Source organism: Halyomorpha halys, unplaced genomic scaffold, assembly GCF_000696795.3.
Source record: "Halyomorpha halys isolate HHAL.00 unplaced genomic scaffold, Hhal_1.1 Scaffold253.1, whole genome shotgun sequence".
NCBI classification, from domain to species: Eukaryota; Metazoa; Arthropoda; class Insecta; order Hemiptera; family Pentatomidae; genus Halyomorpha; species Halyomorpha halys.
This window is the reverse complement of record NW_027111492.1, coordinates 296,081-310,889: the sequence shown is the minus strand read 5'-3', so window position 1 is coordinate 310,889 and position 14,809 is coordinate 296,081. Positions and strand designations below refer to the sequence as shown.

Below are 14,809 nucleotides of genomic sequence, written 5' to 3'. Positions count from 1 at the left end.
GTATTTCTCTCTCTACCCTGGTCAAACGACTGTAGGAAATCAGGAATTATTGTATATAGCCAAATAAGATATATATAACAGTATAATAAATAATAACTTCTTTAACCCAGTAAGTGCAAGGACGATCAGCGACTGATTTAAACTTGCACAAGGGGCCACAGCTGTCCTGGCTCACTATGGGATGAGTGTAGGAAAACTCATGACACGAACCAAAAGTTGAAACTTCAATGAGGATTTAAAAATGTTTATAAACTTATTCTTCTGGCTTTGAAGTATATCATAGTCAGTTCGCAAGAGATTCCAAAGGGTTTTAATGATACAATTTTAATTAAAGTGTTCAAAAACTTATTATTTTTTTCTTTTTATTGCCTCTTGCCTGGTCATTTTTTACATATGGGGGATTATCTTGAGGTAACCAACTTATTTTAACTGTGGGAGGACCAAGTTTTCATTCCATGGTATCGCCACTCAGGCTGGATTCAAACCAGCACTACATCAGTTGTAGTAATGCTAAGAACAACACCTCAACTCCCTCGGACAAATGGCTCTAAGTGAATAAAAGCTGGTCACTTTAAATATTACAATGGAAAATTCTATCCACCTTGACCCTAACTCTGTAAATAAGTTCTATATTTCTCTCACATTTTCTCCCCTCTAATTGGCCATTTCTGAATCACAAGGTGGCCACTCTACAGGTCACCAACCTACTCTACCCAAAGGAGGAAGGTCAGTGCTCATTCCGTGGCACAAAATTATAGCTATTGTATTCTAGTCTATTTTATCTTTTTATATATTGTAATATCCTCTTTTATGAGAAAATAGTTATTTTTATATATAAATGATTTTAGTTATGTTTTTATTTTATGTATTAGTGTTAAATATTGTTCATTTGTTTTGTTGAACCAAAAAGCAAGCTAACCAATTTTCATCGTCTATAATAAATACGTTATTCAAAACAAAGCCAAGATAGCTGTGCGAGTCCTTCCGAAAATCCGTTGAATCATGGCCATGTTGAGCAGATTCAAATATTTTAAAAACTTTATTTTTAACTTCTGCATTGAAGAAAAAATAGAAGTTAAAAATAAGTATTAAAGAAAATTATTCATAAAGGAAATCATAGAAAAACACTCAAAACCGTAGTGCTAACAACGAGAGAAGAGGAAGGAAGAAAACTTAGTTTTTGATCATTCGTTGCTTAGGCGGATAGAAAGAAGACATCAAGACTCATCAATCATCCAAAGAGGATTATGTAATTGCTTAGTTTTGTTTATAACTAGAATAACAATTTAATACATTTATTACAAGTGAGGTTGTAATAAAAGTGTATAAATAGTGGTAAAAGAGAAATAATTTGACTGTGATTTTTAATGTATTTTTGACATATTAGATATAAATGTTTTGACCTGGGCAGAATAGCCTGTATGGAGTTTTTTAAAATAGTTAAATGATATGTCTCATAGTAAATTAAGTAGATTGTCCCTGAAGATGGCCAAATTGGCCGAAACGTTGGACGTGTAAATGAAATAAATGTTTTGAGACTATAATTTGGATAGTGTTTTTGAATTATTTAGTAAAAAATTCTACTATCAATTTAATATTAAAGCTTATCATTTTAACCCAAGCTATACTTAAGATATGAGAATAAGTAAAAAACTTTCAAATTTACTTTTAATAATCCTTGAATATTACAATATCTAATATTGTTATATATTTTATTTTATGTGACTAATATTTTCATGCCTTTTTCGTTATTTATTAATTACCTTTTCACTCTCATTATTTATTATCTTAATGCATTTACCTTACTTTTATCATTATGTATTATTTTGAGTAGTATTGAAGATTTTATAAATAAATTTGGTGATATAATGTTGGATTAATATTTTGTTGGGGCCAACATATGGTCCAATAAACGATTATTTAACACATGGTTGCTATTATGTTAAAAAAAAGAAAATCAACTCTCAGTTGTTATTATTTATACTTCAGATGTAAAAATGTTACCTTAAAGTCACATTGGGACCCATCCATCCCCCCCCCCCCTAGTGATATATAGATATTTTTTCGCCCTCTTCTGCTTAATCTTAATTTTAATTTTGTAATAGATATTAGTTTAGTTCAATTCTTCCTTGTTTGTATATTTTGTTTTCAAATGCTTTCATTTTATTATATTCAATTATTTAAAATACAACAATAACAAAATTCGAAAGTTCATTTCTTCTATTCTCATTGCTCTTCACGGTTGGACAAGTAAAGGTTCCTTTTCGACCCCTACTGGCAGTAACAATTATAATTATGTATTGAATAAATAAGGAGTGAAGATTGGCAATGCAAAAAAAAAACTTATAGATTTTGCATAAGTTAAGGTAAAAAATTGTTTAAATAATGTGATAATCAATAAATGAACAATGTAGCTAATAGAATCTTACATTATTGTTAATATACTGTTCCATATCATAGTAAATTGTCTAAAAGATGGGGTATGATATAGAAACGTTGAAAAGGCTGATGCTCATTTACATAATAAAAGGATTATATCACTTAATACTCACTGGTCATAGGTGTACATGCATAAAATAAAATTAATGTAAAGTCTCAATTTCAAAATTCATACTCAGATAACATATGGTATTAATAAACAAAAAAGTTTCTTAATTAAACCATATGATATTCACAATCTGTTGAAATTTCTGGAAAAAAAAAGATATAATTATAAAAATCGAATATCTTTATGAAAGGTACACTATGATCTCAATATTACTTTTCCACTAGAAAATAAGACTCAAATTTCAAGGACACTAGTCTAGCATAAAGGAGCAGTGGTAAGAGGCACCAGAATATTGCCGGAACCCCACTCCCCTTAATGCTAACCTACAGAATCATGGTGAGTCCAATGGTTTTAATCTACATAATTTTCCTAGTGAGTAATTTGGATATGAAGATCATGAGCTATTTATGAAAACTTAATGTTTATTATCCTAAATAAAGTTTTCAAATTCAATAATTTCTGGAAACTTAATGGTCTTATTTCAAAAGAAGTTTTCAATTTAAATTTCTTTTGGCCGGAATACAAGGATAGTAAATTTAAAGTTTAATTTGGTACCACTTACCTTCATTTTTTGTTCTTTAGTTTTACTATATTTCTTTATTTTGTTTCAGTTTATCTCCAATATTCATTTAATAACATTTAGATATTAGCTCTTTCTTTTCTATTGATATTATTTATTTAATTTCACCTTATTTATTCTGTCATTCTGTATCCTTTTATAATTTTCACTTTCAGATTATCTTGTTCTGTGTAGCTTTCAAGGCTGAATGTGAGTCAAATAGTTTATTATTTTATTTTCTCTATACTGCCACCTAGAGCATTTTCTTCTTGATTATTTAAAAAGCATATTAATATTCTTAACAGCTATTAAAATGGTTAATTAATTGCTTTGTACGATTCATCTTTGGGGTCCCCAGGGACGCCTCTGTCACCCGATTTTATGAAGAATTGAAGTGGCTTTACCCCTCCTTCCGTCGTAAATATTTTCTTGCTTCCTTCCTCTACTAAGTTATCCAATCCCGCCATTCATTGTACATCTCTGATATCCTTCAATTTGAATCCTCAGTGCAGTCCCGCAATACCCGCTCATGGCCTTCAGACTTATATATAACTGCCTATCGAACCGCAGCCTTTGGTAGATCTTTCCTCATCTCTATGGAATTCTATTCCCTCCTTTATTCGTAGTTCTAATACCCTTCCAACCTTCAAATCCCGTATCTTCGACCACCTTCTGTCCACCCCATTCGGGAAGAATAACAATTGAATGTTTCAAACAAAGTTTATATATGTTCTGTACTTAATGTTTCAGAATTTAGTTTATTCTTGTAAATATGTATATTAGCAGAAATTGTATCTTTCCATTTATTATTTTTAGTTTAATTACATTTGATTTTTATCATTTTTGTTTTCTATTATTTATTATCAGAAGTGTTTGTCATCTTATGTTTTATGATATGACATATGGTTTTACTTTATTTGTTCTATTCTTATATTATATATTCTGTTAATTATTGTTGTTCATTTTAATCTTTTCAAATTCATTATTTTATTATGTTTTATGACGTTTTATAATTTCATTCTTATTTTGTATTTAACTATAAGGCTCTAAAGCCTAATTCTGATGCCTATATGTTATTATAAAGGGTATTATAATTACAAATAAAGAGTATTATTATTACTTATTCTATAATGCTTCTATAATGATTTTATTATTTTTTTTTTTAGGTCTGGATGAGTATTCTGATATACCATGTAAAAATTTCAGTGGTGGAAATAAAAGAAGGCTAAATACCGCAATGGCCTTCATTGGTGACCCATCCATAGTGATCCTAGATGAACCTACCATCGGTGTAGACCCATTCATTCGTAGGAATTTATGGAATATTATAGATGCATGTGCTGTGTCCGATCAAGCTATTATTATTTCATCTCATAGGTAAAAAGCTTTTAATATTAAGAATTCTTCGCTGAATATAATAACCCAAAATAACATAATAATCCTGTAGTAGTCAAGTGAAGTGGATCAATTCGACTTGCCTAGTTTTTCATGACTGCCACAGATATATGTCATGATCTATGGAAATCTTAGTAAGCTAAATTAATTTTTAATTATGAGAGATAGTTGACTGTGGATGACTTATATGAGGAGAAGATGGTTGGGGGTGATTTAAATAAGTTTCGATTGTGTATATGCAGACTATAAATGCATACAACATAATGCAGATTGCAACTGTGGTAGGATACCATAATCTAGGAGTGATACTTTATTTTCTTTAAATAAATACTGAATGGACTAATAAACATGATGATTAGGAAAGAAATACGAGGAGAAGATGGTTGGGGGTGCGGTCAAAATGAAGCACAAATAAGTTGGTATAACCTATTTAATTGTGCCAATGTTTCGGCTAGAATTTCTAGCCTTCATCAGGGCTAAGAACAGAACAAGATAACAACCAATGAATATAGAAAATTAAAAAAAACAGAATGACATTAAATACATAATTTTACAGAATGGAATTAATAAAATAAAGTGATGAGAGAAGTGAAAAATAAAATGTTTACATAGGTAATTGAATAAGTAGGTAATAGTAGGTTTTATCTACTTATTCAATTACCTTGTTCAATTTTATTTTCTATATTCATTGGTTGTTATCTTGTTCTGTTCTTAGCCCTGATGAAGGCTAGAAATTCTGGCCGAAATGTTGGCACGATTAAATAAGTTACATCAACTTATTTGTGTTTTATTTTGACCGCATCCCCAATCATCTCCTCGTATAAATTAATTTTAATCTATTACACACCTTATGAAGTTCATAAAGTAAATATCGTTCTACAATTGAAAATATGAAAAAGCCAGGAAGGACTTGGTCCAGATAATTTTGGCCTTAATAGTAGAATGGTAACCTCCACCACTCACAGTATCTCTGCGGCCATCTGAGGTGATACAGTCGAAATTGACCTAATCTAGATATGCACATTGATACTGATGATTTGGGCCGCCTAAATGGAACATTAGTCATAAAAAGGAGGAACCAGGCCTCAGTTTCCATGCCACTTAGAGAAATGAAGGAATTAATCACAAAAGGAAAGACTTAGATTACCAATGAGTCAGAAGATGAGGAGGGCTTTTGTGTGGGAAAAGCGATTGGAATAAGAAACGCGAAGATCGTATTAAAACAACTTTTTTGGAGATGGTAAGGAGTTTGACATCAAGTACCAAGACAACAGAGGAAGCCCCTACATTATTATATTCAAAAATTATTTAAAGTAAATAAAAAGATTAATGATTGTTTGAGAGTGGTTTATTTAATTATTAACACAAACACATTTGATCCAAATATACTCTCAACATTTATTTCCGAAAACTCCTACGTTTTGGCCCTCTGGCCATTTTCAAGGAGACAACTTTAAATATTGATGTCATATTCTTTTAAATTTTTTCCTTCAGGCTAATTGCCCATTTAATATAAAAATTTTGATATTTTAAACTTAAAACTTTTTCACATAAATTATTGTCTATATTTCCACTAACATCATTGATAATAGAACCTACCTTCAACAGTTTTATTACTACTTTATATCAAATGAGCTGGTGATTTCATTGGGCTTGAAAAGGCCTTCAAGAGTAGCAGAATGTAAGAAAATAGCTTTTATTGGACCAGAAAAATCTATTAAATCAAATAATACATTTATGAATACATAAATGTGTCATATGGTTACTACCTATGCAAAATTAAAGTATTTACAAGAATTAATTCAAATTAATATGTGTATCTTGCATGACAATTCACATCTTAGCCACTAGGTTGAGCAGTAATGGTTCTTAGCAGCTCCTAAGTAGTTATATTTAATTTATAAAATATTGTAAATTTATTTTGTGACCAGCAGATATTAGTGTCGCTACAATGGTGAATGTGATAGTAAGTTTGTCACACATGTGCTGGCATATAGTACTACCAATTATCAAGCAAATCCTGTTAGTATGACAGTGAATGTTGGTTTACACCCATTGTGGTTGCGACAGCTTTCACTATCACTATCACTGTTACTATGGAACCTCTGCTTACAGCCAAGTGAGGTCTCATTGTCTCATGAGAGGACTCTGTGAGATACTTCACTGTGACAGGACTTGTACTTTACTTATAACACATTATTTTTACAAAAGTTAAGCCTTATAACGTTTAAAAAAAAAAAAAAAAAATTGGGGTACAAATCAACCTAGGAAAGTCGTTTAAACGAACACACCAAATTTTTTTTTGCCTTTGAACAATGATTCCGAAACACTTATAATTATATATATATTTTAGTGATACAACCCAAAACCGCATAATTATTATATTTTTCATATTTTGTATAAAATTATTATTCTTATTTTTTCAAATTGTTAATTTTATACTCAGATGTTTTATGTGTTGAAATTTGAAAGGTAACAAATTTTTCCCGCAGTATGGATGAATGCGAAGCAGTATGTGACAGGCTAACCATTGTGGCTGGAGGGAAAATGGAGTGTTTAGGAAATTCTCAGCATCTGAAAGAACTACATGGCTCAGGTTATGTCATCAAAATAACCTTAGCTGCTCACACAGATGACGAGCTAGCAGCATTGAAGGGGAAGATAGAATCGAAATTTTCACCAAATATTGAGCTCAAAGATGAGCATCAGGTATACATTATACTATATTGTAATATTCAAGATATATTAAAATAAATATAAGGAATCCCAACTATCTTTATTATTCTCAGATCAAAAATATAGCTTTGATGAAGACAAGGTTTAAATAAATAGTTAAGTATTAACTGGATATGAGAATTTTATTATAAATGTTTTAACAGTACCGACTCTGTCTCATGGCAGGTTTTCTTGACAATCAGGAAATAATGACACTTAAATAACTTAATGGCTACTTTTACAAATTTTTTTTTTTTCCTATGCCACAGGAAGGTGGGGTATTACGCCATTTTCCCTCTCGCAGCTCAATACAATTTGACTCTTTCTCTTAGTTGGTTCGTATCTCGCTCAACATCCTCCAGAGCAACACACGCCAAAAGATGGTCCCCATCCATGTCCCCCATGTTGCATAGTGGACATTTCAGGGAATCTATGATGCCAATTCGATGGAGGTGTTTTTGGAACAGATCATGTCTTGTTACTAGCCGAAAACAGGCTACTCTCTCAGCTCTGGTAAGATTGCCGGGGATTCGTTTATCCTTATCCAGTAGGCTCTCCCACTTCTTTCCTTCCAATATACAATTTACAAATATACTTAAATCCTAATGAGCAAACTAACCAATTTTCCTTGTTGATTGATGATTTTTTATGTCTCTTCCTAAAGATGCTACCACTGACAGTTGACCAAGGATAGTAAAGACCACCTGCTTCCAGGACACGTCCACCCAAGCGAACAGGTGTTTCTTCTTCCTTTTTTTCGTTATCAACCCTCAAATTGCTATCAAATGACTCTACTGGCTCTTAACAATAGTGGCTAAACAAAAATATTGACTAATGGAGTTTCGAGAGAAAAATGTTGAAAATAAATGTCCAGGTTGTAGTTATTAACTTTAATTCAATTCTAATTTACAGAAGTTATAAAGAATGCATTTCTTATGTCTTCTGTTCATTAGAATTGAAATAAAATTAATAACTAATGATGAGTAAATAGTTGGCCGTGGATTAATATATAAGAAGATAAGGAGTGCGGTCATTGACAACGTTTAGGTCAGAATTTCAAGCCTTCATTAGGGTAAATATCAAAAAACATGATTACAACTAAGGAATTAAAGAATGATTATAAAATAAGAAAATTACTAATATTACAGATACATAAATAATATTGAAAAACATGTATAGTTTAAGTGTTATAAGAATATAAAGGCTGTATGAGAAAAGTAATAATAAAATTGATTTATTTGCCCATTTAATAACAAAATAAATATTAAATATTAAATTAATATCATAACAGTTGCAAGCAATCTTTTTAAAATGATTATTCGCTTACAAACTATATAATTTCAAACACATGAATAATAATTCAATTTTGTAAGTGAATAATCATTTTAAAAAGATTGTTTGGAACTGTTATGATATTAATTTTTGTTTTTAAAGATGTAAGACATGGCAATTAGCCTGAAAAAAAGACAATTTTTTAACAAATGATTGTTAAAAATAATAGAGGTGAATTCAGCCAGGAGGAGGGTTAAAAAAAAATAATAGGGTACATTTCATGAACAAAACAGATTTTATTCCTATTTATTAAAATTGATTAATTATACTTCACTGCTACTTGTTTTTTTAGGTACTTCTTCATTATCATATAACAACAAGGGATTACAAAATATCATTCCTGTTTGAAACAATGATAAAAGTAAAGAATAAATCAACGATAGTAGATGATTATATCATCTCCGATTCAAGTTTAGAAGAAGTGTTTCTAAGTTTTGCCAAAAAAAGGGATCAGGAAGAAACGTAATTAGTATCTATTTTAAAAGTCAAATATTTAGAAGGATTTTTTATTAATTTATTCAACTTATGAACAAACTGTAAATAAATTTATTTTAAAAAGTGACCACAGTATTCTTAGTAAAATAAAATGGTAAACATTGATTATATATTTCATAATACTACATTTAATTGAGAGAAGAGGTATAAAAACCTATGCATCATAGATGGCACAGATGCAGCCTAAGAATAATTTTTTTTTTAAATATTTTATAAAGGACCACATGTTGATACACTGATTCAATCTTTTAAATGTTATGTTATTGCATACTTTCATAAGGCACTAATGAGACAATGTATAAAAACTATAATTATGAAAAATAAAATTTGTATTACTGTTTTGTAGCATAGAAGACAGGTTTGCCGTGTATGCTGAAGCACCTAATGGTGATACTTCAATTATTGATTTAAAGTAGAAGATCCTGTGGCCATCCTCTTTTCAGACACCTTAGAGGATTATCAGGGACTGTTGAAACAGCCCCCATTTTTTATTCTCCCTACCTATACTTGGCAAACTCATCAAATTCTGACTAGTAATTATACCTAGTTTTCATTTAAGTAATCAAAAATTGGGGTGAGATGACTGCTATTTTTTTCTTCCCAGCTATTGAACTATAATTGCAATAAGAGAAAATGTGTGTTTAAAATATTATAAATGGGAGCCAATGGAACACAAATAAAAAACAAAATCTGGTTTTACCACAATGCTCTTATTTTAATACTTTTAAATGAAATGGAACAAATAATGCAAAAATTATACAAATGATAAAGGAACGTAAATAATTCAAGATATACATATATCTGTTGTTCATAAAAAAAATTATAGGATGAAAAAATTATTAAAAAATCTTTCTTGTTTAAAAAACAAAAAAAAGGGTCAGTGCTCGACATTTTTCCAACTTCGCTAGACCTGGTCTCTTAATATTCTTCGGCTCCTTCACCTTCTCCTTCTACGGAATCCATGCCGACCTCCTCGTAGTCCTTCTCGAGGGCAGCCAAATCTTCCCTGGCTTTTGAGAACTCAGAGAAGATTAAGAACTAATGTAATGGGTATGGATGGGTTAGGATTTTGGAATGAAAGGACGTATATCTATTTCGGACTAAATGTACAGTGTATGGGATGTTAAGGTCTTAATGGGTGAGTTTATTTGTGATGTAATGAGGCGCATCAAAGAGTTTACAGAGGATTTTGGATTAGAAAAGGAAGGAATTTGTTGGTCGGTGTCCTAATTTATGTGCAGTATCTTGTTTCAGTCTAGTATGGCAATTCCAAATAAGTCTCTTATCAAGATGGAGTCCTAAGTAGTGAATATATTCAACAAGCATATATTATTAAAAAAAGATACTGTGGGGTAGGAGAGTAGAAGTTTATGACAGAGAGTAAAGGTGATCTGGTGGGTTTTGTTAGGATTTATTTTGGTTTGCCACTTGTGACATTATTCTTTAATGGATGTTATGTGTGAAAAGAGTTTGTGATGCAGTTGTAGGGTCATTGTTTATGTTGGTCATTAATTGTTGTGTATGTTGTTAGTACAGTGTTAGGATGGGTTGTGATATCAGCTGTATAAACCGTATAGGGAATGGAACTTACGATACTACCTGGATGAACACTGGCAGACTGAGAAAAGAGAGGTGAGTTGGTTAGGTTATGATTTACTTTAAAGGTTCTATCAAAGAGGTAGGAGCAGATTTTAAAAAAATATATAGGGGGAAGGAATTGACAGAGTTTATAGAGCAGTTGTGGTTCCCAGACTTGGTCAAAAGCTTGTTCAACGTCGAGAAAGACTCCCATGATGTACATCCTGCACTCCAATGTGGAAGATATGACATCCACCGCACACTGGAACTGTTGTATAGTAGAATTGGATGTTCTAAATCCAAACTGGTGGTCAGGAATATCGTTATTTAAATCAAGGATTGGATAGAGGTGTTTAAATTTTTTTTTTCTAGAATTTAGTAGTTTTTCTAGGATTATGCTCATAGTGGGTAGGAGGGAAAGGGGATGGATATTTAAGTGACTTGGAGAGTTTGGGAAACATTTTTAATATAGATATTTTTCAAGGGTCGGCAAAATAGGTTTTTTAAGATAAATTTGCCAAAAGCTGCCAGGAAAAGGGGTGCGAAACACTTCGATACTGCCTTCGGGTGCATGGCTTTAGTGTTCATGCAAATGAAAAGACAGAGATACAGTTTAAGGATCACACTCTTAGTCATAATTAAAATTGCTTCAAATATATATTCACCATATACATCAATGATATAGTCATCATAAAAAAAGTGAAGATCTACCTTACTGAGGTAGACTGCATAGTGAGATATATTATTGGATATCCCAAGTGTAAAGGCAACCATCTTTAATCTCATTAATTTGCACTTATGAGTAGAATGAGCCAAGTAACTCTACAATTGGAAACAAAGACAATACTGATTTATTAATCAGAAGTTATTTATTCCAACAGAATTTCATTTAAATTTAGAACAAAAATTGGTAATTTTAGTTTGGCCATTTTTTTTTTTTCATATTCAGTTCAATTTTCATTTTGTGCATTTAGTTTTATAGTTATTTTATTATTGACACAAACACAATTGATCCAACTTTTACTCTCAACATTTATTTCACATCACCGCCAATGTTTCGGCCATCAGGCCATTCTGAAGGAGACAACTTATATACTTTAAGATGCTTCTTGCAGGCTTATTGGCCTTGTCATATAAAATTTTTATAATTTAAACTTAAAAGTTTATCAGAGAAATATTGTCTATATTTAATCTTACTAACAATATTAACACTGTTAGTAAGGAATTAGTAAACTGTATTGGAATTTTAAAGATGAATAAACGGACTGTACTGGAATTTGAATGATGAATTAGTGGACTGTATGTATAGATTGAAATAATTGAATAAAGGCATATAATTAACTTTGCATTATATTTTTAACAGAAATTTAACATAACTATAAAATTAATGATTTATTATATTGATTGTTTGAGATTGGTTTATTTTATTATGAACATAAACACAATTGATCCAATTTTACTCTCAACATTTTATTTCACAACACCTCCAACGTTTTGGTTATATAACCTCTCCTATATCACTTCTTTTGTTCATGGGTAATATTTAGCTCACATATATTACCCTAAGATCATGAAACATATATGCTTTTCAAAAAGAGGACTTCCTATGGAGAGATATATGAAAGAAGAATGGACCATCAAATTCCATACCAACACGGAAAACGGCACAATAAAGTCTATATGAGAGCAAGTCCCCGCATTGGAGGCACTCGAGTTTTGCTGCTTAATTTTTAGCATTTGTCACAATTTAAAACTGTCTAATGAATGAGCTTTCTCACAGATATTATCCAGTATTTTGATGTGGGGATGTACTGGAGGGCCATGAAAACTAAATGCAAGTAGGCCTTAAGATGATGATCAAGGAGTGTGGTGCAGTGACACTTTGAATAAAAAATTATGGGATGTTCAATAGTGCTCTATAGGCTTGTGTTCATATCAATTTACATTTCTAGCTTGTGTTGAGAGTGGTAACAGCTGTTTTACTTATTAAAAAAAAAAAATTGAAAACAAAAAAACATATGGTTGAAAAGTCAACTGAAAAGGTCATTAAAAATAAAAATTAAATCTTTCTTTGGGCTTTAAGATTTATTTTAAAAAATGTTTACCTGTATTTTTGTTTATTTCATTATTACATTTAAAATGAGATGAAATAGGTTTGTTGTATTAATAATATAAACAATAGCATGTTGTGCCTTTGTTATGGGTTTACAGCGGCTCTATCACTTCAGACTTGTAACCTTACTGGTGGACGAGTCCATTGGAGTCTGTCCAGGAATGTTTAGGATATAAGTTAGTACCGAGGGATATTTTCATCAGATGTCATTTAATTCTATCATCAAGATCCCTTCTGTCTACCAACTACCAGTTATTTTATCTCGTCTGTAGAATTGTGAAATATTCTATTACCTTAACCAACTATTGAAGTAACAAGTTATAATACAATCGTATCATGGTAAGAAATAACATCAGTTGATCAGCATGCAGGTTGATACAGCTTGTATTAATCACTAAAACAATTTTTTTTATTTGAACATTAATTTAAAGATTTTACTTTTGATTAATATTATAAGCATATGCTCTATTGGGGAAAATTAACTATAGCTAAAACTAATACCTAATATTGCCATGGATACGACCCTTATTCATGAATGAACCATTGATAAATAAATATCGTATCCATGGCAATTTTAGTTATTAATGAATTTTGAATAGGCATTACCTACCTATTTGCTAACTGATTTATCTTTCAGAATCACTAACTTGGTACTTTCTTTTGTTTAAATTTTTTTAGACATTATTACTAGCCAAATTTATTTTTAATGATGGAAAGATAGTTGACTGTGGATAATGTATTTGAGAAGATGGATGGTTGGGGGTGTGGTCAGTAAATAACACAAGTAAGTAATAACTTATTTATTAGTTCCAACGCTATGGACACCTCTTAAAGTCAGTTGGCTTTAAGATATTGACTAAGTAGCCCTGATGAAGGCTTGAAATTGTGGCCAAAACATTGGAACTAAAATATAAGCTTTTACTTATTTACGTATTTCACTGACCGCACTCCCAATCATCTTCTCATTATCCAAATTTATTTTTGTTTAATGCTAAATTTATGTTAAGGCTTAAATTCATTTTATTTTACAAATAATTTTTTTTTTGTTTTTTCTATCTGATTTTTTCACTTACTTGGTGTTAAAGCCACCTCAAATCGACAATGTCTTTTTGTTGGAAGGCTTTAAAAAGAACAAAAACCTAGCTCGTTCGGACATAAACATTTATTTGGTCAATTTAAACATGTTAAAACTAAAACTAAAATAAACAAAAGATGACTAACAATTAATACAAGTAAATATAAAAATAAAATAGTTCAATTAATTATGAAAACGAAAAGAAACTAATTTACAAAAAACAAAACAAATATATAAAATAAATACTGCTCGACAAAAAGTTGCTCCACTCCGATACGTCAGAGGAAGATTGCTGCCGAGATGTGTAGATTGCAGCTCAGTAGCTAAATACACCACTGCAATGGTCCAAGGTTGTAGTGGCTCATCGTTAGTCCAAATATCCAAAAGTCTAGATGACCACACTGACATTTATTAAGGGCAGACAGGGTCTAATTATTTTAATGTATTAGGCGAGCCGACAGAACAATTTATATTCAAGTTGAAACGCAGATAAGGTCTGGTTTTGGACTGTAATGTCTGTTAACGCACTCAAAATGTCAATAAATAATACCAAAATGAATGCAGACAGGGCTGGTTATACATGGTCATGGCCACTAATTATCAGGAACTTATATTAAAGTCGAAACACAGTAGTGGTCTGGTTCCAAACTGTGATGACAGTTAACTCACTAAAAATGTTCAAACTATTATTCAAACGCAGACAGGGCTGCTTAGACGCTATCTTGGCCACTAATTAGCCGGAACTCCACTAAAAACAAAGATGGTCAGCCTGTTGCTAGGCAACCTCTTAGCGACGATTATCAGCCCTTAGCAACTGTCTCTATTACTCATTATAACAAACAAATATAATTACATATTTTTCTTCTCAAATAACTAAATCCAAATAAAACAATATAAATAAAAATAAATGTAACTAAATTAAACACTAATACAACTCAAATACTATTTACAAGATAATAATAAAATATGGCGTTAACACTTGGATTTATTCTTTTGTAT

General features: G+C 30.9%; 1 protein-coding gene across 1 annotated transcript in view; it reads left to right on the top strand.

Annotated features, from left to right (window-relative positions):
• LOC106680305 (phospholipid-transporting ATPase ABCA3) overlaps nucleotides 1–9,111 on the top strand; it is a gene marked incomplete at its 5' end in the record, with an annotated part of 76,010 nt that extends 66,899 nt beyond the window's left edge. Inside the window, 3 exon segments of the mRNA XM_067049527.1 lie at nucleotides 4,274–4,484; nucleotides 6,995–7,211; nucleotides 8,842–9,111. Of these exon segments, the coding sequence (XP_066905628.1) occupies nucleotides 4,274–4,484; nucleotides 6,995–7,211; nucleotides 8,842–9,015 (602 nt within the window).
• Nucleotides 9,112–14,809: the final 5,698 nt, after the last annotated feature.